At 52.5% G+C, this 24,260-nt stretch overlaps 1 protein-coding gene across 2 annotated transcripts; it reads right to left on the bottom strand.

Annotated features, from left to right (window-relative positions):
• Positions 1–6,962: 6,962 nt before the first annotated feature.
• On the bottom strand, positions 6,963–23,983 carry SERPINH1 (serpin family H member 1). Of its 2 annotated transcripts, none has more exons than XM_055094693.2 (5): positions 15,987–23,983; positions 12,791–13,446; positions 10,931–11,029; positions 10,589–10,821; positions 6,963–7,966 (listed from the first exon to the last, which is right to left on the bottom strand). In XM_055094693.2, exons 2-5 carry the CDS (start codon positions 13,410–13,412, stop codon positions 7,664–7,666), a joined length of 1,257 nt encoding a protein of 418 aa, XP_054950668.1. In that variant the 5' UTR covers positions 13,413–13,446; positions 15,987–23,983; the 3' UTR covers positions 6,963–7,663. The 2 variants fall into 2 exon arrangements, with proteins under 2 accessions (XP_054950668.1, XP_003814752.2); XM_003814704.5 differs by having other exon boundaries at positions 17,445–23,983.
• Positions 23,984–24,260: the final 277 nt, after the last annotated feature.

Here is a 24,260-nt window from a genome sequence, read left to right as displayed (position 1 = left end):
ATAACTCATCAGATAGTTTTACATTGTGACAAAAAACAATTATAATTCCCATAAAAAGACCACACCTGGAATAATAGCATCTGCAACTGAACTCACCACCTGAGTAAGCTTACAGTAATGACATGTCATTCTCCAAGACCCGTGCCTTCTGCACAGACCAAATAGATGAGTTAAATGAAATGTGACAGAAACCACCTTTGCATCTTTCAAGTCTTTGATGGTGGCACAAGTTCCTGTTACTCCCCAGAATTTATTATTGATGTATTATTTTGGTAAGAAGGGGGAGATTGAGGGGTTTCCACTTGATCATTTTGCCATAATTACGCTTATTCCACAGGTCTGGAGGCTCATGTATGAATTCTACCTGTAATTCCAATTATATATCATGAAAGCAAAAAATAATAATAATAATTGCAGAATGGGTTCAGGGTCCCACTGCACTTGGGTCAAAACTCCAATTATTACCTGACCAACCTGAGCCTCTACACAGCAGCTTTCTGGGTCCTCAGGAATTAACATTAAATAGACTTAACATCCACTAATCCCTGAAAAATTTGAGTATTTTCTTTCCACAGAGCACAGTTTTCTGGCAAATGGCCCAGGACCGTTTGCAGAAGGCTGAAGGAATGATTTACAGTATGTATCTCTGGTGCTATTCAAGGGGCTTTTCTGAAGGGTACTGGCCTCTCTTTCATTCTAGGGACTTTGGGTGAGAGGTTGAGATCTTGTTCTTAGTGGCTCAAGTCAAGCTTCCACTTGCCAGCTCTAGAGGGTTTGTGTTTGTTTGTTGGTTGTTTTGTTTTGCTGTTTCTGTTATAGAGATTAAGGAGGGCCAGGTGCGGTGGCTCACACCTGTAATCCCAGCACTTTGGGAGGCCAAGGTGGGTGGATCACCTGAGGTCAGGAGTTCAAGACCAGCCTGGCCAACATGGTGAAATCCTGTCTCTACTAATAATACAAAAATTTGCTGGGTGTAGTGGTGCATGCCTGTAATCCCAGCTACTAGGGAGGCTGAGGCAGCAGAATCACTTGAACCCAGGAGGTGGAGGTTGCAGCGATCCGAGATCGCATCACTGCACTCCCATCTAAAAAAAAAAAAGAGAAAGAGAGATTAAGGAGGACCTTAAGAGCTGCCCATCTGTTTGGTCTCCTTGGTCTTATTTGGTCCTTGATTGATCAGCCTTTGCTGAAGACATCTATGGTCAGAACATGCTTATTGCCACCTGAGGTCTGATGTCCTGGGTGGTCGAGTGCTGCTCGCCCTCTGCTCCCCTGGGGTCCCATCATTTCCACTGAAATCATGGAGTCCATTTTCATGGCAGCATCTCCCACCAGTATGCCCAGCCCACAGAGAGCAAGTGCTGCAACATGCTTCAGAGATGCTTCCCTCACTCATGTGTTTCTGGGTGCCTTGGTGAAGGGGGTCTTTCTGTACAAGAGGAAGTTAGGCATGTGGAGCTTAGCCAAGGAGAGGGAGTGGGCCACACAGGGAACAGTCACCTCAACATTCCTCCCTCCCTTGGTCTTTGGATTGCATCTTCTATATTAAAACGAGGAACTTCTGGCATCTCAATTTCAATGAGCACAGGCCTTGATTGAATCCAGGAGTCAGTCAACCAGCTAAGCAAACAAAACCACTCCTAGCTGCTCACACTGGCACATTGAATCTAGAATCTCAGCTAAATGTACCTATATTAATAAATTCAGCCCAGTGAAAGTCATATTCCTCCCTCCCTGGATTAGCACCCACAGAAAACATTCTGATATACGCTATCCAGATTTTTGCTGATATAAGTTAGCAAAATCTTGCAATTCTTTTGATGTGTGTGCTGCCTCCTCCCAGACTTGACTCAGGAATTAGGCAGGCAAGGATCTATCCATGATGGGGCTGGAGACAACGTGAGTGGGGCATGAAGAGAACTGGCCTCTCCTCAGGTGACAGATGCCCACCATATTATGCTCCAGAAGAGGAGTCTAGTTTTCACGCTTTGAATCTGGGCTGGCCTGATGACTAGCTTTAACCAGGAGAATGTATTATAAGTGACATAATGCAAGTTGCAGAGCCCAGGCCTCAGATGCTTAGCTCCTGCCTCCATTCTCCCGGAATCCTGCGGTCACCGTGCCATGAAGAAACTGGGAAGAAGGATGCTGTAGACAGAGAGGCCCAGCATCAGCCATCCCAACTACCCCAGCTGAGCCCAGCATCCAGTGATTGCAGTCATCTGAGCAAACCCAATTAAGTCACTACATGTGGAGTGGCCTGTTACTCAGCAATAAATAACTAAAACGCTGCAGGATAACTTTCAGGCAAGGTCATTGCAAGATCTTCGGGCAAGGCAGCAGGAGCCTCCGCAGGTAGAGGAGCAAGGACTGCTTCTGCCACTAGGAGGCGCGGTGGAGTAGATGTTGTTGGGGCGGGGGCGGGGGCGGGGGGGGGTCCTCTAAATTGTCCATATCTTCCCATATGACACTGTCTCATTCTCATCGAGGTCAGTGCCCTAAGTTTCACCTGAGACACAGCAGTCCTATGAATTCAACTGATAAATTGACTGTAATTTGGCAACGGCAGCCTCAAATTCATGTCTTAAGAAATCAGAAGGCTGGGTGCGGTGGCTCACACCTGTAATCCCAGCACTTTGAGAGGCCCAGGCGGGTGAATCACGAGGTCAAGAGATTGAGACCATCCTGGCCAATATAGTGAAACCCCCTCTCTACTAAAAATACAAAAATTAGCTGGGTGTGGTGGTGCGTGCCTGTAGTCCCAGCTACTTGGGAAGCTGAGGCAGGAGAATCTCTTGAACCCGGGAGGCGGAGGTCGCAGTGAGCCGAGATTATGCCACTACACTCTAGCCTGGCAACAGAGTGAGTCTCAAAAAAAAAAAAAAGGAAGTCAGAAAATGTGGCTCAGTGCACTCTCCTCTGCCTGGAGTTTCCCCTGCTGAGCTTGGGACCTCTGCTTACACCAAGAATGGGTAAATGGAGAAATGACATGGAAAAAAAGAAAGGAAAAGAGCTGTCCACTTCTCAGCGTGGGTCTTTTCAATACAAAGCCACTTCCTCATTCTTGCTGGAGCAGCCAGGCGGGTCAGTGTGAACTGGGTGCGCCCCGAGGGATGGGGCACTGGAGACGACCACGTGGTGGGGCTGAGCAGACTGAAAAAAGTCACACTTGAGAAAACGGAAGACGGCACAAGATGCATGAAGGATGGTGTGTCTCCAGGGCACCTGAAGGGATGCTGCTGTGCATGCTGTCATGCTTCTGTCTAGGGGCCTGGAAGGTTCCCTGGGGGTTATAGTATCCTTTGAAATAGGCCTCTAAGGATGAGGGGGCTCAACAGGCAGAGATGGGAGGGGCCTGGGACCAGGCAGAGGAGACAGCATGGGCAAATGGGAAGGGGAGATGGTGAGAACTGAAAGGGGCTGTAGAATTAGCGGGAGTGGCGGGACAGAGGATTGGGAAACTCAGAGGGATTGAGTGGCGAGGGCCATCTGTCCTGCCTCTAATAATGCTCACTGACCCTCTGAGTGCCTTATCCAGGGGGTTCCCATCATGTAGCAGTTCAATCCTCCGTCTCCCACTTCAACCCTCCTCACCACCCCCCTCCCTGTGTTCCACGGTCACCCTGCCCATCGCAACTGCTGCACCTCTGTTCCAGCTGTTCCTCACATCTGGAATGCCTCTTTCCTTCTTGTCGTCCAGCTCTAGCCCCTTCTTCCAGGAGTCTCCCCTGACACTTCAGCCCAGCCTGAACCCAAGGCACTGTGGCATAATGGAAGGGGTCAGGCTTTTTACAGTTGCAGAGAGGTAGGCTCAAATCCCAGCTCTGCTGTATGATTTTGAATCACTACCTTCTCTTATTAGTAACTACTAATAATGTTTATTGGCTATGTATTTGCCAAGTACCATGGATTACCTCATTTAACTTTCACCACAACCTTATGAGGTAAGTACTGTTATCATTTCCACCTTACTACTGAGGAAACTGAAGCTCAGAGAAGGTAAGTAACTGACCCATGGTCACACAGCTAGGAAGTGGCAGAGCTGGGACGCCCGTCAGGTCTGTCAGGCTCCAACGCCTCTGCTGCTAAACACCACAGCTCCCACTAGACTGCTTCCTTAGAAGGTGCATTTATTAGGCGCCTTCTGTGTGCCGGGCGTTGTGCTAAGTGCGGGGATGCAGCAGGACACAGGCAGACAAGGGCATGCTGTCGCAGAGGTCACAACTGGAGTGTCAGGACAACAAGCCCCGTGCTGCAGGGACTGGGGAAAAGATGGGTGACCGCCCCTTGCAAACTGTGGAGCATGGAGCTCACACACGTCAGTAACTTCTCCTTCCTCTACAGCCAGGAAACCTGGGTTCCCATGTGAGCCAAGCTCTGTCATTGTCCTGCTGGGTGGCCTTGAGCTGGTCACTTCCCCTCTCTGAGCCCCAGTTTTCTTGTCCATAACATGGGGCAGTAATAGCTACTCTGGAGGGAAGTCTGAAAAGTAAATGAAATCATACATGGCAGTGCCAGGCACACAGTAGGCACTCAGGAGAAGGCTAATCCGCATCCACATCTGGGACCCGCACAATCCAACAGGCTTATTATCTCCCGAGACTTTAACAAGCACCACGGTGAGAATAACAGGGTAATCCCTCCAATGGCCTCCAGGCAGCAGGAAAGCTCCACACAGGGCAGTGATGGGGCACTGGGGGGCAGCAACACTGGCTGGACCAACCTCTAGACCCCACCCCACCCCTAACTCACCCACCTCTGCCACCTGCACTGCCACTCACACACCAGCAACTCCAGTCCTCACGGACGGGTGTTTGAGATGCAACAGCACAGACCTCTTACCACCCTCCCCACCTGAGTCAGGATGGAGGAGCGTGGCCTCAAGATCCCCTTTGGGTCCTCTCGGTGGCCCCACACCCGGGCCTGGCTTATTTTACTGCCCATTCCCACTTGGTGGGGGAGCTGTCACAGGCTGAACTTCAGGGCCAGGAGGCCTGGGTTCCAGTCCAGTCTCTGCCTTCTCTGAGCTGCACCTTGTAAAGTTAGGATGACTTCCCACCTAACGGGGCTATTGCAAGGATTAAGAGAGATGTATGCAAGTTAACATGCCTTCATTACTAGAATCTGTGCTCAGTGCTGGGTTCCAGGCACTGTGTTAGGGGCCTCTCCTGCCCTTCCTATGTGGCGAAGCAACTGCCCAACCGACTAGGATCTAGTCCCAGCTCGGCCCCCACTGACTGTAGGGCCTCAGGCAGCTCACTTAACTGCTCAGCCTGTTATCTCACCTGTAAGATGGGGATAATCCCTAACTAGCCAAGCTGTTAGGAAGCTTGGATAAAATTGTACATATTAAGTATTTGGCACATAGGAGGAGCAAAACACAAAGGCGTACCAGCTGGTTTCACTCAAAGCATTATTCTGATCCAGAAATGCCTACTCACCCTTTAAAGCAGCCCCCATATCACCTCCTCCTGGGAGCCTTCCTCGATATGTGCATGATGCTAAAGCTAGGTGCAGGATTTGCTGCAATAGACAAACAGCCATGGACCCTCTCTTCATGGAGCTTCCATTCTAGGAGGGGAAGCAGGCAGGGAAGTCTTAAGTGGGTAATTTCATAGTGCTAAGGAGTCAGTAAAGTGAGAAACCATGGTAGAGAAACTGAGGTGGGAGAGGGACTGGTTGTGTAGGGTGGTCAGGGAAGGCCTCTCTGAGCAGACAACGTTTACGCTGAATCCTGGATGACAAAAAGCAACCCTGCAAACATCTACAAGAACCGCCTGCCAGGCAGAAAGGACAGCTAGTGCAAAGTCCCTGAGGCAGGGGGACAAACGTGGCACACCTGGAACAGAATGATCCAGGTGCCTGGAACACAGTGAGCACTGAGTACCCTGTCCCTAAGTCTCCACCTCTAGACAAAGCCCCTTGAGGATAGAGATCTGTATGATTGAGCCGAAGCACAGGATGGCCCTGGGACTCTGAGCAGTCTTGCTGAAACTCTGTCGTGGCAATGATGGGAGTGAATCAGCTGGCCCTTCTGCAGACCCATGTACATCTTGGTGGCTACTGCTGGATTGCTCAGCCAGGTAAGGGGTCCCTTCCTGAACCAACAATCCCCAGGTCACAACCTTTGGCAGAGGAAAGCTGGACGTGCCCAGAGAGAAAAATGACCTGTCCTAGGTTAAATGGCCAGCAGGCAGCAGAAATGGGCCTCCAGCCCAATATCCTCTGCTCCTCTGCCTCCCTGGCCACTGGCTCTGTTCTGTGCATCCCTCTCTCCCCCTAAGGTACAGTGTCAGGAGCCCTAAGGACCATGAGGCATCCAACCGGAGGACTGTGTCAAAAAGGACTGTGTTGGGTGCCTCCTCCTCCCCTGCTACAAATCCAACACTTCGGGCCACCTAAGGGCAAGGATCCCCACAATCTCCTTCCAAAGCCCAGCCCAAAGCCAGGCAACTTACTAAATGTGTGCCTGAGTTTGTACCTGTAGCCCTGGATGTAGCATGAGGTCAGCGTGCAAGGAAAGGCTAGGGGAGCTGGGCATAGTGGCTCATGCCCATAGCCCTGCCTGTAGTCCCAGCTACTCAGGAGGCTGAGGAAGGAGGTTCGCTGGAACCCAGGAGTTTGAGTCCAGCCTGGGCAATATAGCAAGATTCACATCTTAAAAAAAGGGTAAAGAAAGAAAGGCGAAGAGGCTGAAGACTGGCTCCAGGTCCAGTGCTCTCATTGAGGTCCTGCAGCTGCAACTTCTCCAGGGCTGCCAGAGCCAGAACCATTTCCCGGGTCAGCATGGAATGCACCTGCCACTTGGCGCTGTCTGCACAGTGATCTGCCAGCGATCTGCCAGCATTCCAGGGCCTGATATGAGCCATCAGTAGCGAGTCTGCCTTAACAGGAGACCTTGTCCCCTGGGAAGAATGGTGTAAGAATCTCCTGATCCAATCTTCTTCCACGCTCCAACAAAATGTCATTGGAAAAGTTTTATTGAAAAAAAAAATTGTACAAATAAGTTCTTGGATTGATAGCAACAAAGGCTCATGTTCCCCCTTCCCTCCCTATCTTTGAAGAACTAAAAAAGGAAGAAACAAAACAAAAAGTTCATCCCCACAACGCCAGACACGATGCTTCTTGACCAGAGTCTGCCCAGAAGCCCCTCCTGGGAGCTCCTTCTCGATCCGCCTCACTGCGGCCAGGTCATTCTGGGGGTGCCTGGTCCCAGGGGCTGCAGCACCTAGTTTTATAGTTGGGAGAGGTTGGGATAGAGCTGGGGAGGCAGCTGAGGTGTTTTAGTGTCAGAAGAGGGCTGGCTGACCCCCCTAGCTCAATTTGGTCTCACAGGTGAGAAGGTACCTGGCTATAAATATGAATACTGATTGAGGCAGGCTTGATCTGGGACTTTGAGGGCAGGCAGAATGACTATGGCCCAGGTCCCACAGGATGTGGAGTTTCCGGGCTCAGCATCATGGTATCTGGGGCCCATGTCCAAGTGGAGTGAATTCTAGCTGGGAAGGTCCGCTCAGGCACACGGGAACCCCGGTCTGTTTTTCCACCCCCACCCCATGGAGTATCCAAGGCTGGTACCTCACCTCCCCCCCAACCCCAATAGCACCCATGTGTCTCAGGAGCCTTTGGATGCCTCCTGCCATCCTGTGTGCACCCTGAGGCCCTATAACTCGTCTCGCATCTTGTCACCCTTAGGCCGGACCAGGCGCCCAATGAATAGCAGGGAGCCGCTTTGGGTGTCCCGCACTAGGAAGATGAAGGGGTGGTCGGCGTAGAACAGCTTGGGGCTGCGCAGCTCCTCGCGCCCGTAGATGTCCTGGTCAAAGGGGTTGCCATCTGTGTCCAACTCAAAGGCGGTGGCGTGGAACACGCTGGCCAGGTACAGGTCCTTCTTGCCTGACATGCGTGACAAGTCGGCCTTGTTCTTGTCAATGGCCTCAGTCAGGCCCAGCCCAGCCAGGTGTTTCTGTGGGAACAAGGAGGTGTGCCAGGTGAGGCCATTGCTGCCAGGCTCCTCCACCCTCAAACCCTCCACCCCATACTACCCTGACCGCTCCTCAGAGAGGAGAGAACCACCCCCTGGTCACCTTCTGTATGCCAGGCATGGCACTGGCACTTCAAATCACAGCTTTCTCAATTCTCACTGCAACCCTACAAGGGCTTCTAATTGCCACTTCACAGATGAGGAAGCTGAGACTCAGAAAAACAAGTGAGAACGTATCCCGGCACTGCCCAGCTGCAGTTCAGGGACAGGCAGCATGGGCACCACCCAGGAGCTTATCTCAAATGCTCATGTCCTGACCCCAGCCCAGACCCCCTGAATCAGAATCTCTGGGAGTGGGCATGGATTCCTTTTCACAAACTCCCCAAGTGCTTTCTTAGCATACTCAAGTTTGAGAAAGACTGATCTAAGGACAACTATGTCCACATCACTCTGGGGCTGAAAACCTGTCCAGAGTGATAGGATGCCTGGAATTTGCTTCAGAATAATCAGATGCAGGGGGGAATTAGTGGGTATAAATGGATCACTATTGGCCATGAGCTGATAATGCTTGAAGCTGGGCGACAGACACTTGAGGTTTCATTACACTAATCTACTTTTATTTTTCCAATGTTCGATAGTAAAAAGTTAAAACACATATACACACATACACACACACACACACACACACACACACAAACATCTTTCCATGGCCCTGCACAGCTCTTGGAAGCCAACCATAAGCTCTTTAACATATGACCTGTGCCTCCGTGGCAGCCTCCAGCCACATCCCTTGGCACGCCCCACCCCACTCTCCAGACAGCCTCACAGAACAGCTTATATCCTGGATGGCCATCCTGTCTCCCATTAGGGCTCTTTAGAAACCACTTCTTTCAGGAAGCCTTCCCGAGCCCACAGGATGAGTGGTGCCTCCCTGGACCTTCCTGTTATCACTCTGGTGCTGCCTGTCTCTCCCACCTGGCTTGGAGCTCCCTGAGGGCGGGGCCCATGTCCGGCGCTCTCCCTGGCTCTCAATGCAGGAGAGAGGACAGTAAATGGCTGTGGGCTGAGTGAATGGCAGCATCCAGGGTCCAGGATTCTGCAGGATAACATCCACCTCCCTGGCAAGGCCACACAGGAACTAGGCCTGAGGTCCTGAGAGTCAGGGGGTCATGAGACAGGCATTCGAGGTAGGCCCAGCTCTTCCCACCCCGATGACCTTGCACACGTCATCCGCCTCAAATTTCCTAACTCAATCTACCCCGTATCTGGGGGGTGGGGTCTCCACTGAGGGTTCCAGGAAGACACCAGAGGAACAAGGGGAGAAGGGGGTGGGACAACAGCCACTGGAGAAGGGGCTGGGGAAGGATCAGGGCCAGGACCAGGAGGGAGACAGTGACCCCTCTCCAGGAACTCCCAGGGTCTACAGCACAGACCAGTACGAGCTCCACTTGTCCCTGGTTTGGAGCCTAAGCCCCACTTCATCTCCAGCTTTATCTCTCCAAGCTCTCTGGGCAGCAAGTCTGGATCGATTCTGCAGGTGAGAACCATTTGTGGCATCCAAGGAAAGAATGACACAAAGGTTTCCTTTTTTGGGTAAGTCAAAAATATCTCTCGATTGACAAAAAGGCGGCTATTATGTTTTTACCTTGAGGTCTAATTGCAACTCCACCACTTATGAGCCTGGGGAACCTTAGGGAGTCATTGCTTCTCTCTGAGCCTCTGCCCACTACCCAGGGTGGTTACAAGGGAGAATCTTGAGAATGTGTGTTAAGTTTCTGGCCATCCTAGATGACCCATAGCTACCAGTCTGATTATTGGATGGTAGATAATCCTCCAGCTTAAACAATCTATAACTGGGGGCACTTCAGACCTCAGAGGCAGTGCAGTGACCGAGGGTTAGCTCTGGTGCAAGATGTCTGAATTACTAGCTGTGTGACTTTGCACAGGTTACTTAACCTTTCTGAGCCTCAGTTTCCTCATCTCTAAGATGAAACTTATAGTCCTACCTAATAAAGTTGTTTTGAGGATTAAAAGAGTTTAATACGTATAAAGGCTGGGCACGGTGGCTCACACCTGTAATCCCAGCACTTTGGGAGGCTGAGGCAGGAGGATCACTTGATGTCAGGAGTTTGAGACCAGCCTGGCCAACATGGTGAAATCCCGTCTCTATTAAAAATACAAAAATTAGCTGGGGGTGGTGGCACATGCCTGTAATCCCAGCTACTCGGGAGGCTGAGGCAGGAGAATCGCTTGAACCCGGGAAGTGGAGGTTGCAGTGAGTCGAGATGGCACCATTGCACTCCAGCCTGGGCAACAGAGTGAGACTCCATCTCAAAAATAATAATAATAATAATACATATAAAGTGCTTAGAAGAACGCCTAGCATACAGGAATGTTCCGTTATATTTAGCTGCTGGTATTATCATCATCTTCCCAAGGGCATGGCCCACACCTCCTGCCCCAGCTTCCCCCATCACAGAGCCCAGCACTGCCTGGACATCCAGGGGGTCTTGGGACAGACCTGCTGAATTGGTGAGTGGGTCCCCCAAGCACCTCCCCCTGGCTCCAAGGCCTGCAGGTCCCCTAGGCTGGGCCACCCCTTACCTGCAGGTCATGGGTCACCTCCACCACACCCTTGGGCAAGGAGATGGCAACAGCCTTCTTCTGCATCTTCCCCATCCAGATCTTCAGCTGCTCTTTGGTTAGCAGCTTTTCAAGGCGCTCGAGAGGCTCCACGTGATGGGGCATGAGGATGATGAGGCTGGAGAGCTTGTGGGCCAGGGGCATCTCCACGATTTGCAGCTTTTCCTTCTCGTCGTCGTAGTAGTTGTAGAGGCCTGGGAGAGGAGCGGAAAGGACACTGGGCACCCTGTGTGCAGGGGTGGGTCAGACCAACTACCCTTGGACCCCCACCCACCTTGACACCCTGCTCCTCACAGCACCTACCTGTCCGGTGCATCATCATGACACCCACGGTATAGGACCGAGTCACCATGAAGCCACGGTTGTCCACCATCTTGTGGTGGAATTTCTCATCCCAGTGTGCTGTAGTTGGGGCAAAACACAGGGTCAGAGACACATGGCCGCCCCCAAACACAATCACAGCCCACAGCCACCCCCAGCTGCAGACCCTTGATTTATTCTTGCCACAGGTCTTTGCTCCATTCTTCAGGGCCCAGCTATAGAGCACCCAGCCCACAGAGTCTATGTTCCCAGCTTTGGGAAGGGGTCTTGGCCCCAGGACATGCCATCTGAGGATGCAGTTCCCTACAGTCAGTGCCTGCTGCTCCCATATGATAGAGAATTAATTCCGCCCTCAGCTCAGCCACCTCTATGGCCACCCCCAGCTCTAGCACTTGTCAGATATTTTGGAAACATGCTCTGAGGTAGGCTTTCTACCCTCCCTGGTACCTCGGGGACAGCTGTGCCCTGGGCAGGGAGTGCCCCATGGCCACCCTTAATTTTTTTTTATCTTTTTCTTTTTGAGACAAGGTCCGTCCCACTCCATCCTACAGCTGGAGTGCAGTGGTGCAATCATGACACACTGCAGTCTTGAATTCCCCGGCTCCAGCGATCCTCCCACCTCAGCCTCCAGAGTAGCTAGGACTACCAGCATGCGCCACCATGCCTGGCTAATTTTTTGTAGACATGGGGTTTCGCCATCTTACCCAGGCTGGTCTCAAATTCCTGGGCTCATGTGATCCACCCACCTTGGCCTCCCAAAGTGCTAGGATTACAGGCGTGAGCTACTGTGCTCAGCCCACCCTTCGTTTTCCTCTGCAAGTTCTGTCTCCATGACCAGAAAATAGCAACAAAAAATGTCTGAGAGTGGCCTGAACCCTGCCCTTGCTCACAGCCAGACCTGTGTTCCAATCCAAGCTCAGCCACTGACTCGGGGAGACCTCAGCTCTCCTAGCTTGGCCTCATTTGTAAAACGAGGGTTACTTCATTCTCACAGCAAACTGTGAGAATAGTGTTGTCTATGGAGGTACTCAAAAATATTTATTAACCCTACATCTAATCTTCAACTGAAGACAGAGGCATCTGGGCCTGAGGCCTGGCTCTGCTTCCTCCTTGCTGAGCCTCAGTTTCCTCACTGTGAAATGAAGGTAACACTGCCTGCCCCCAAGGTTGCTTTAAGGATTCTGGGTCTTGGCCGCACATGGTGGCTCGCACCTGTAATCCCAGCACTTTGGGAGGCCGAGGCGGGCAGATCACTTGAGACCAAAAGTTTGAGACCAGCCTGGCCAACATGGCAAAACCCCGTCTCTAGTAAAAATACAAAAATTAGCTGGGTGTGGTGGTAGGCACCTGTAACCCCAGCTACTCGGGAGGCTGAGGCAGGAGAATTGCTTGAACCCCGGAGGCCAAGGCTGCAGTGAGCTGAGATCGTGCCATTGCACTCCAGCCTGGGTGACAGAGTGAGACTCCATCTCAAAAAAAAATAATTTTAAAAAAAGGATTTGAGTTCTTTCTCTAGCTCACTACTGAGGCAGAATGGATTATTAAATGTTATTCATTCCAAGATACACAAGGACGAGAACTTTGACGAAAGTCGGTCGGAATACATTCCATGGAGTCCCTCTGGGGCCTCCGCTCCCTGAACCATTCCTTTACACGCTGCTACCTGTCTCTGAATCTAGTTTCCAGTCTGTACAAAAAGCTGAGTGACAGTCCTGCCTCCCTGGGTTGTCACAGCATAAATGAGAGGCAGTGAAGAATGGAGCGCACGGAATGTCGTCCTAACTCTTGCAGGGGGTCCTGGGAGGAGGAAGAGGAGGACCCCTGAACGCGCCCCCGACTCACGCTTGAAGAACATGGCGTTGACTAGCAGGGCGCCGTCCGTGCGCTCCACGTCCTTGGTGACCTCGGGCAGCTTGCCGTCGGTGGTCTGCGCGGCCCACTCGTTGATGGACTGCAGCGCGCTGCGCTTGTCGCGGAAGTTGATCTTGGAGTGCTCGCAGTTGTAGTGCTGCTTGCTGCTGCGCACGAAGTCATCAGCGAAGCTCACTGAGCTGGGTCCGTACAGTCGGCTGCCCAGCTTCCAGGTCACGTTGCGCGCCGTGGAGTTGCTGAGTGAGCGCAGCAGCTCGCCCAGGCCGGCGTGCACCTCCTCGTCGCGCAGCTGCTCGGCACTCAGCACTGCCTTGGCCTGCGACGCCGTGGTCGCCTTGCCGCCCAGCGACACGAGCCCCAGCGACGAGGCCACCACCACGGGTGACACCAGGATGTTCTCCACTGCCTGGTCCTTGGCCATGGCCTGGTACAAGCTGAAGGCCAGGCCGGCGCTGCGCTCAGCAAGCGTGGCCGCCTTGGGGCTCAACTTCTCCGCGGTGCCAGGAGCTGCTGCGGCTGCAGGTTTCTTCACCTCGGCGGCCAGGGCCGCCTCCAGGAGGCAGAAGGCGCTGAGAAGCAGGAGGGAGCGCATGGCCAGGAAGTGGTTTGCGTGCACCACGGTGGGCCTGTGAGGATTGCACAGACAGGGTGGTCTTGAAGCCCAAGGCCTTCCTCCCCAACAACCACCCTCAGCTCTCTGGCTGCCACAAGTCCCCTGGAGATGGGGGCAAGAGAGCCCACAGCCCAGGAATCCCAGACCTGACTCAGAGCTGCCAGCCTCTCAGAGGCCTCTGTTACCTCCCTACTCAAAGAAGCATTCCCAGCAAGTCACCACCAGACCACCTTATTGATTTCCTACATCGGCCAGCCAACACTTCCACTTATTTGTGTGTTTATTTCATATCTATTTCTGCTCCTAAGTAGGCTGTGGCCTCCAGGACAGAAAAGCTAGCCAATCTGGTTGCCACTATATCTCCCGTGCCTAGTACACAGTAGGCCTCAGCTCTTCCTGAACGAAGGTAAAACAGGGTCACTTGGCCAGACCTGGGGTCCTCATCAGTTTATAGAGTGGTCAGCCCTGATCTCACATAACCCTGGGAGCCCTTTTCCAGTGAGAAAAAGCAGCAGCTGAGCTGAGAATCTGCAGGAAACCCAGATGCCTGGGCAAGGGATGAGGGACAGAGCCAGAGGGCTGCCCCGCCCCCATGCCTTTCATTCTGCTCTGGGATGTTAATGAGTCACCAGTTGGGTCACTCATGAAATGGGGAGCCAAGATGCTCCACTTTGCTGCCCCAAGGGTGACCCTGAGAGTGTGTGTGTGTCCTGTGTCCACTCAGCCTCAGTCTCCCTTTTCCAAGCTGAAGGGTCCAGGTCTCCATGCCCATGGCTTCTGTCTGGGCAGGAACTTGGAATGCCCATCTACCCACAGTGCTCCCAGTGCGGATGGGAAATCCCCAGGACAAAAGCTCCTGGGGGACCAACTCCTTTGAAGACTCGGTGGGGCTGGGGAGGAGGCTTCCTGACATAGCACAAGGACAGGATACTAGGGAAAAGGGTGAGTCACACATAGCTCAATAGAGCAGTGACCCCCTTCCCCATCACCAGCAGCTGGCCAGATGTGCACTCAGCCTTCAAGGAAGCTGGAGCCACATCAGATTCCATTCTGCCCTCCAATCTGACAGCCACTGCCACACAGGCCATCTGCTCCACGGCTTCAGGGTTGCCCTCAGGCCTCCTCCCCAAGCCCCAGCAGTAGCAGTGGCCCCCAGGACAAGCCCCAGTTCCCTCTCTGGGGCCTCCAATTGGGACAGTCTCTGTTCCTGGGATACTTCCACACTCCCTCTCTCCCTTCGGGCCATTATCCTCCTCTACATCATGCAACAGCACAGGAGAGATGACAGGGCAAAGGGAAGGATAGAAGGAATCCTGGTGGAGGCTGCGATCCCACTGCTCTGGTAGATCCCAACTTGTAGTCATCCTTGAAGAAGACCGAACATTTGAAATCCTGGTGGAAGACCCTCAGGACTCTGGCTGCCTGGGGACCACTGTATTTCTGGGAAGATTCTACTGCTGCCATCCCAAAAACCTGGACAGGCTCCCCATCTCCTGGGACTGCCTCCCTCCTCGGAGCCTTGAAGGTACAGTATAAGAGAAGCAAAGGGTCCAAGGGGAGGGAGGTGGGGAGAGGAGGGAAGGCCCAGATATCTAAAAATGTCTGGAAGGAGCGGGGAGATCTGAGTCTCACCCTAAAATGAAGGGGATATCTTGGGGCCTAGAATAAACCCCAAGACACCTCCCTCCCAGCTCTGGCTCCTTCCCTGCCAGAACTGGAGCCTCAAAGGCAGAGCAACCATATAATTTATTGCACAAACAAGGACACTTATAAGAGTAAAATGGGCACTACTAATTATTATGCCAGGACAATAGGCATATGGCCAACCTACTCAAAAGCCACCTCTGATCCAGACCAGTGATGCTAGAGCTCAGACCACAGCAGAGGCCACCAGCCTTCCTTCCCTGAGGAGGCAGCTGAAGAGCCCACTCCCAGCCATGCCACGTGGCAGGTACCATCTTGACAGCCCCCACCCCCACCAGCCAGAACCTCAAAGGACTGGGAGGGGCTTCTCAAGCAAGCTCCAAATAACTGGTTTGGGATTCCTCAGGCAGCCCGCTAGGCCCACAGCAGCTTAGCGCCTGCTCCTGGTGGTGACGTGGCAGGCAGGAGGCTGAACTATCTCCACCGGCCGGCAGAGGGGGGCTTCCAGCCTGGGAAGCAGGCCTGACTCAGGTCCCAGGGGTGCCACGTATTTGCCAGGGGACTCCAGGAGCCTTCTTGGCCTTAGTTCCCTTCCCATCCGCACATGAATCTCTGAAGGGAAATGCGCTACTGGGGAGAAGGGCAGCCCCACTGAACCTAGCAGCAGGAACGGGGGAAGGCAAGTTACTGCAAGCAGGCCAGCCTCCCACAGCCCAGCCCATCTTGCCACAGAGAAATGCCAGCCCTCAGGCCAAGGTTAGCTGAGTTACAGTCCCACAAAGAAAATACAAGATCACCTAGCCAGGGCTGTGCCCACAGCTAGCCGGACTGAGCAGGGTCTGGAAGGGAAGGGGAGGAGATGATGGGACCCCACCAGAGGGTCCCAAACACTTGAGAGGTCTAAAGTACCTGGAAACTGCCTCAGAGGGAGGTCAATGCCTGCCTTTTTCATTCTGAAAGAAAACAGAAGAGTGAAGAGGGCGGGAGCCGGCAAAGGAGAGATGGTGAGGAGGCCCCTGGCGCAGAGGGCACAACCAGTCCCCAATCTACAGGGACCTTGGAGATCGACCACCTCACTGTACAATGGGAGAAATGAGGCCAGGGCAGGGGGTCACCCCAGGTCCCTTGGGATAAACAGGGGTCTGCCTTCCCAGCACAGGGGTCCGCCTTCCCAGCACAGAGCCCCTCCTGAGGGCTGCATGCGGTGTCCTGTTACACAGCCAGTACAAAAAAAAATCTCTGCTGGGAGTCCCAGTGACAGAGGAGACAAAGGAGAGGACGGGAAGGGGGGATGGGTACATGAACCATCTGAAGACAGGAGGGTGTGGCCCCGGCCGGAATTCCGGAGAACCAAAGCCCCCTCATTTTCCTCAGGCCTCCATCCGGGCCCTACAGCCCAGAGGGACCAGCGGGAAACAAGGAAGAGGAGGGGCTGAGACTCTGGGCCAGTCTGGAAGTGCATTCATTCTCCTTCCTGCTCTTCAGCCACCTCAGGAATGTCTCTAAGCTGGGGGGCAGGGAACCCCAGCCTCTGGAAGTTAGACCCTGCAGTTTAAACCCTGCAGTTACTCCAAGAACCCTGTGGCAGTGGACAGAAGGAAAGACTCAAATCCTTCTAGTCAGCCCCTTAATCCCCAGAGCAGAGCAGACCCTGCTGACCCCCACTCCCTTTTTCGGAGTGGTAGGGAGCCTCGCTGGCCAAGTCTTTCCTTTGGCTGCCATCATCTAGGCTGCAAGCTGCTGATCAGAAATTGAGCCACTGTCGCCCACTTCTACCAGAGCACATGGACCCCAGGAGTCGAGACGATTTCACCTCCTTTCCCACCACCCTACTACCTTCAGGAGGCTCAAATTCCCTCAGCAAGCCTGTGAGGAGGCTGGGCCACCAATCACCGCTGCCCCTGAGCCTCAACCCCAGAACGGAAGTGACCTGGAACTGCGAGGCCGGCCTATCCTCCCTACCCTTGCGGGAAGAGGCACCAGACCCATGTCCTTCCTCCTCTGTTTCTTTCCGCAGAGGCTCTGCTCTCTGCCCCCAGCCCCCTTTACACAGCACCTAGTCTCGTATCTGCCACCACCACCTTCTAGGGGTCCCTGCACTTTTTCCCAGTCCTCCGAGTGCACGGACTCCCAACCCGGCTCCGATCTCCGCCCTAGCCCTCAGCTGGCTCCATCACTGGCTAGCCCTGGGCTCTCGATTCCAAACCCTCCAGCGGCCCCCAAAGTGCCGAGGACTCCAATTTGTAGGCTCTGGCTCGGCACCCAACGCTTCGCAGGGTCCCCTCGCCCCTCTTACTCCCTCGCGCACCCCCAGATTGCTCGGCGCTCCCCCGGGCCGCACGCACGCAGGCGTCTCCCGCCCCTCACCTGGGTCGGGCTGGGCTAGCGCCGGGACGTGACTCTCGCTCTCGAGCCGCGACACGATTCTACTCTTAGCCCGCTCCCCTGCTCCCGGGATCTATATATGGCAGTCCCCACCCCCTCCTGCCCGTCCCGAGAAACTTCTGGAAAGTTGGAAACGCTTCCGGAGGGCGCCCCAGCTCCGCCAAAAAAAGCCAAAGACCTCCCTCAAAACCTCCCCGGCCCCCGGCCCCTCCCTCTGCCGGCGCCTCCCGGCCCCTGGGTCCTACTGCCTCCCTCGGCGGCACGGGCTGCGGGGCGCCGGGAGTCCCCACGGGGATCAGCGTGTCCTTCAGAGTGCGAGCTTCCTCCCACCCCCAGGCTCTCTGCACAAGCTAGCCCACTCCGAATCGCACATTCTTTCAGGCGCCCCTTTCCCCGCAGGGGCTCTGCCCCAAGCAGAGCCATCTCCCTTTCTCCCCGCTCTCCCCCATTTTCAAGCTGAAACAATTGAGTCCTGTGCACCCCCTCCCTCTCAGGGGAGACGTTCAGGCTTCTGAAGGCAGTGCCCTTCTCCATACTTGTACATTCAAAAAACCTCAACCTCAGCGATGGCCAGAGGGAGAGGGAGCAGACCAGACCCGGTACCTGCCCGGCACCCGGAAAGTTCAAGTCTTGGAGTAATAGAGGCAGAGATGCCTGGGGAACTTCAGGTGGTCTGGCTGGGCTTGGAGGAGTGCACAGGAAGGAAAACCTGGCTCTCCACTGAGCAAGGTGCTGTGTGACCGTAAGCAGGTTACTTTCCCTTTCTGGGCCTCTGTGAAATGTGGTTCTAAGGCATCCCTTGCTTTTTTTCCCCCCTCTCTCCCTTCCTCAATCCTTGTCACCCCTGGCCCCCTCCCTATTGCGTCCCCTCCCTCTTTGTGTCCCCTCCCACAGGCCTCAGGTCTCACTGTCAATTCCTACCCCACCCTCGCAAACTGATAGCTCCTTGACCTCCAAGTTAAGCTAGGGTATTCATTACTGTTCTAGGTGCTGATTCATTACTGTTCTAGGTGCTGAGGACACAGCTGAGAGCTGAACAAAGTCCTTGCCCTGTGCGATGTCCATCTGTGGGGTATGTACCTGTTAGTAGGGAATTCAGTGATTCAGTGAGGCATATTATTTAGGAAACCCTAAATAATCTGGGAGACAGTGGCTCAATTTCTGATCAGCCGAGGCTCCCTACCCTCCGAAAAGTCCTCTTTAGTAGTTTAATGATAGCTATTGGATGGACACAGTATGGAGAGGAAGGGACAGGGTAGGGACTCTTCATTCATTCAGTCATGAATGAATGCATTGAGTATCTTCTTTCTTCTAGGTGCTTGCCTGGATCCTGGGGAGCAAAAAAATCCCAGTACCCAGCAAATGAGTCAATCACCTGGGTCCCTGCCCTCTGTTAGTGGTTGTGGGGAAGCCTGGTGGTGGTGACAAACCTCTCTGTCTGGGTAGGCTTCTGCAGCTCAGAGTCTTTTGAGTACAAGGACTGTGGGAAATCTCAGATCCCAAAAGCTTCAGACTCTGTGATTCAGGGTCAAGGAATCAGAGATTACTTCCACTCAAAGCCCCCAAGGAGTCTTTGAATCCAGCTAAGGAATCTTAACATGTTAAAATCTCAGAGTCGAAGGATTCTGGAATAAATGTTTTAAAGACTCTGAGCTGCAAGGCATCTCAGAGGTCAGGGGTTCCTGTCTGCAGCCCCAGGCAGAAGCCCTCTTTTCAGTATCCCAAAAAGGCAAGCACCGAGGCACCTCTAAGAAGAGAGAGCTTACCTCCTTCAGAGGCAGCCCCGCATTCTTTTTTAGGACAGGTCTGATTATTAACAAAAGCTTCCAGCCTTGGCATGGTGTCCATCTCTTTGAGGTGGCTGTCGTGGTTCTCATGTGCTTCCTCCTGCCTCAACTGTATATTGCTTTTAAAGATAAATTCTAGGCTGGGTGCGGTGGCTCCTGCCTGTAATCCCAGCACTTTGGAAGGCCGAGGTGGGTGGATCACCTGAGGTCAGCAGTTCAAGGTCAGCGTGGCCAAAATGGTGAAACCCCATCTCTAATAAAAATATGAAAATTAGACAGCTGTGGTGTCATGTGCCTGTAATCCCAGCTACTCAGGAGGCTGAGGCGGGAGAATCTCTTGAACCTGGGAGGTGGAGTTTGCAGTGAGCCGAGATCATGCCACTGCACTCCAGCATGGGTGACAGAGCGAGACTCCATCTCAAAAAAAAAAGATAAATTCTTGTTTATCCAAGGAGACCTCCCGGGTCCCAGGCCAGACCCCACTCTCTACTCCTACCCCCACATTGGCCCTCAGGCTTCCTTGGGACTTGGTCAGTGAGCTGAGGGCAGGGCAGAGCAGAAACAAAGAGTGCCCATCAATGCTGGCTAAACAGAGAGGGTCGCCTGGGTTTTCAGCAGGTTCAGATGTCACAATCCCAGTGAGACTCCCTTCCTCTACTCTCTTACATCTCTTAGCTCTTTTAGGCTTCACCAACACCTGAGGGGGAGACTGAGAGTGCTGTGACTGTCCCATTTTGAGGGATAAACCAAAGCTCATGCTGTTAAATAGACCCAGTATCATGAGTGGTCACTGAAGAGAGGACCTGCCCTTACAGACAGCAAAGCTGAGGCCTAAGGAGGGCTGGGTCTGAAGGCCCAACCTCCATCCGACCCCCACTAATCTCACACCGGGTCAGAAGCCTCCTCTGTGACCTATCCCGCTGCTGCATTATCTCTGTTATCACCCTGTATTGTCAGTGAACCATCACTGGAGACTTTGGAAGGGCAGGGCCTTTTCCTTGTCACTGTGAGTCCCCAGCTCCAGCAAGGGGACAGTATGGAAGAGGCACTGGGTAAGCTTGGCCGGCCAGGGGATGAGAAGTGGCTGCCTGAGGCTGCTGTGCCCCTAGCACAGCCTCCCTGAAGAAGGGAAAGCAACGGCTCCTTTAAATTTCCAAGATCAGCAAAAAAAAAAAAAAAAAAGTCAAGAGCCTTTGCCACAATATTCTTAGCTCTGAGCCCAGCCCAGACTGACTGTGGCCCTTCCCCCACATTCCAGGCAGAGCTTTCTGGAAAAAGCACTCTTTTAGGGGGTGGGGGAGAAGAGTCTGATAAGCAGAGAAACTCTCAAGCATTTTGTCTCTGGACTCCTCCAGTGCCTCGCTTCACTGAAGGAAGTGGTTCTGGTGCCTGGCACGTGGAGGCTGGCTGGAAATCCTCTAGATCCCTAGGTCCCGAGAGGTGTGGACAGCAGAAAGTAGAAAACCATCAAGTCCAACTGCATCCACACTATACAGAGAGGACAACGGAAGCCCAGAGAGGGCAGGAATTTACCCAAGGTCACACAGCAAATCAGAGGTGGAGCTGGGCTGGAGCCTAAGCCCTGGACTCCCAGCCCTCTTTCTCCCACAGTACCCTCTAATGACCCAGGCGGGTATGTAGGTCCAGTTCTGCCAGGTGCTGCGGAAACAGCTTTCTTTGGCCCCAGTGGCTAGATTCACTCAGTCTTCACCCCATAGAATCCTAGGACAAAAACTTGCATGTCATATAAGTGTGCAACACATTCACATTTATTATCATATTTATTCCTTTCAGGTAAGGAAGAATGTTCTGATTTTCAGCATGAAGAAACTGAGGATCAGGGAGACTAAGCAACAGGGTCAAGGGCACACAACAAGCCAGAGTCAGAGCTGGGTTTTGAATCAGGTCTGTTTATGCCATATCCACGGGAAGGCAGGGAGTGGACGAGAAGGAAGTGACATTTATGGGCCATTTTGCCGCTGCCAGGCCTGTGCTGGGCACTGTCATTAGTGTCTCACTTTTAATTATAGAACGTTAATCGGAAGGAAGTTTAATCCCCTTCTTTTTACATTGGTATAAAATTGGAGCCCAGAAAGCTCCGACAGCCAGTCCAGGGTCGGCCCCCTCCCTCGGGGAGCCAGGGCTGCTGTAGGCAGCTCTTCTTTGAGATGCTGTCCAGGAGCCAAGAATGTGCTCTCAGCCCAAGGCATGAGTCAGGAAAACACGATTTCTGTAATCTTGGATTCTCTCTCTTGGAGCGTGGGGCCTTCCATCCAAAAAGGGCTGTCCTGCGTGCTGCCACGTTGGAGGGTGGGCAGCCGGTCCATGTGGGGATGGGTGGGCACATGATTCCTCCCCTCCTCCTCCCAGAGCAGGCCCGCCCCTACCCCTCTGCAATCCTGGTGCTGAGCGAAGCCACATAGGAACTCCAGCGCCTTCACCCACATGCCTGGCACAATACCCAGGAGACACAAGCCCACTGACTCGCTATATACACAGGCGTATGTGCACCCACATACATGGTGCACACACAGCACTTGAGCAGCCCCTTCACACAATCCATGTACACACATGTCTGTGTAACTCCAGTAACCCAAATGCACCCCACCCCCCTACACAAGTTTTTGTTGGGTATTGGCATATACACAGGATCAGGTTCCCTGCCCCCTCTCCCAGCCTCCCTCTCTCAGGCTTCCTCTGGCAACCCATGGAACCAGCTCCGGTGCCTGCAAGACCAGGCCTGAAGGGCTGGTGGGATGGAGGATGTGTGTTAACTACAGCCCTGCCTTTCCCTTCCCGTCTTGTTCTCTTCTCCCTTAGGTGCTGCTGAGCCTGTAATAACAGTGATGCCCAGGTGGGCTACAGGGCTGTCCTCCCTTGTCTTAGCATCCCTGACACTCAGAAAAGGGACTCCTGAGCTCTGACCACCCCCTACACCCTGCCAAACCACCTCTAATCTGCTTCAGCCCAGTGCAGCCCTGCTGTGCTATGGAGTGTGAAATGCCCTCACTTGGGGGTTAGGAGACCTGGGATCCTGCCCCAGGTCTGCCACTTCTTGGCTATGTACCCATGATTTAAATTACCCCTCTGTAAAATAGGACTGATACTCTGCAGGATGATGAGACACACAGATAAAATAATGAATAGCAGAGGACTTTGTGAACACTGAGTGATGTTAGGCTCTCCACTCCACACCTCTGCTCACATCTTCACCAACTGGTCAAATCTTACACAACCCGTAGACGCCACTCTGACCATTCCTTCCCTGTCCTCTGAGCGCTGTCCCATCAGTTCCACTCACACCTCACCTTGCACATACACACGACACTAACAAAGGGCTGTGACTGGAGTGGGGACTTCCCTGGGGAGGCACAGGCAGAGGATAATAGTCTGGCAAAGCAGGAGAAGCCCAGCCTGGGAGTCAGAAAGTTTGTGTTGGGATCTGTCCCTGGTGACCTTGGAAAGTCACTGCACCTCTCTGCACCTCAATTTCCTCATCTGTAACATGGGATATGGGCTGAGTCTGGAAGAGTTTGAAGGATTTAATTTTAAACAGGTAAAAGGATTTGTACACACTCCTGGCAGGAGGAAAAATTGGCACACGCTTTCTAGAAGGTGGTTGGCACTTTTAAATAAAAATATGTTATTGAATAATTCCCTGCAACACTATTTATAATAGCAAAAATCAGAAACAACCTAATTGTCCAGCCATAGGGGTTGAGAATACCATGAAGCTGGAAAAAAACAAAAAGCCAGGAAGTTCTTATGTCCTGTTACTGAATTTGGTGTTAGAGTGGAAGAGCAGCGTGCAGAGCGTACATTACCTATTTACACATTTTCACAATTTGAAATTATTCATGTTCTTTTGGAAAAAAATCAATTTTTAGAAATTTCACTTAAGGAAATGATGTTTAAAAATATGAGCATAGATATACGCAGAAGGATGTTCTTCAGACCCTTGTCTGTAATAACAAAAAATTGGAGAGAAGGTCAATAAGGGATGAAGTATTTGCAGATGTCAAAAAGGGGAAAGCTTGTTGTAATCCCCAGGCACAGAAAGATCGCTTGGTGGATTGTTGGATAAAAAATAAAGCCGTTTATGAAACAGCCTGTTGATGAAAATTCCACGGGAGAGCTGCAGATATCTGGAAGAATGTTCACATTTCACCAAAAAGTTAATGCTGGTTTTGGGGTGATTTTCACTTAATTTTTTAAAAGTTTCTGCTATTAAAAGATGTGGGGTTATTTATTTTTTATTTATTTAGAAACAGAATCTCACTCTGTCACCCAGGCTGGAGTGCAGTGGTGCAAACATGGCTCACTGCAGCCTAGATGTCATGGGCTCAAGCCATCCTCCCAAGTAGTTGGGACCACAGGTGTACGCCACCAACCGTGGCTAATGTTTTAATTTTGTAGAGACAGGGTCTCCCCATGTTGCCCAGGCTGGTCTTGGACTCCAAAGGCTCAAGCGATCCTCCCGCCTTGGCCTCCCAAAGTGCTGGGATGACAGGTGTGAGCCACTGCGCCCAGCATGGGTTTTTTATTGAATGAATGTATAGTATATGTATTAATACAAAATACATAGGTATATAAAATATTCATAGAGAAAGGCTAGAAAGAAATACTCTTACATCATTTAATAGTGTTTATCTTTGGAGATAGAATATATATATCTTTATTTTCTTTTCTCTGCTTTTCTGAATTGTTTTCAATAGCGTATATTACTTTTATAGTCAGCCAAAAAAAAAAAAAATCAATCAAGTGAATAGAAAAGAAACACCCAGAAGGGTATCAAGCTCCAGCCTGAAGGGGGCTTGTCCGAGGGTGGCTGGGGAAGTGGTGGTGCTGAGCCTGGGGCTCAGAGATACTGCGCTGCAACCCTGGGGAAGGTGGGAGGCTGGGGCTGTGGCTCCTCTGGCCAGGTCTGGCATTTCCCACCAGCCCAGACCTGCTGGCTTTAGGCCTCAGGCTAAAGAGCCAAATCCTGGCAAGATTTCATGGGACGCAGCCA

Source organism: Pan paniscus, chromosome 9, assembly GCF_029289425.2.
Source record: "Pan paniscus chromosome 9, NHGRI_mPanPan1-v2.0_pri, whole genome shotgun sequence".
Lineage (NCBI taxonomy): Eukaryota > Metazoa > Chordata > Mammalia > Primates > Hominidae > Pan > Pan paniscus.
Note: the sequence above shows the minus strand (reverse complement) of the source record. Positions and strands in the feature narration are given on the sequence as shown.

Bases quoted from the DNA above. Each gene is read 5' to 3' on its own strand.
- SERPINH1 (XM_055094693.2), bottom strand. From the start codon at position 13,412: ATGCGCTCCCTCCTGCTTCTCAGCGCCTTCTGCCTCCTGGAGGCGGCC. The intron at 11,030-12,790 runs GTGAGTCGGGGG...CCCCAACTACAG, and splicing joins CAACGCCATGTTCTTCAAGC to CACACTGGGATGAGAAATTC. The intron at 10,822-10,930 runs GTAGGTGCTGTG...CTCCTCTCCCAG, and splicing joins CATGATGATGCACCGGACAG to GCCTCTACAACTACTACGAC.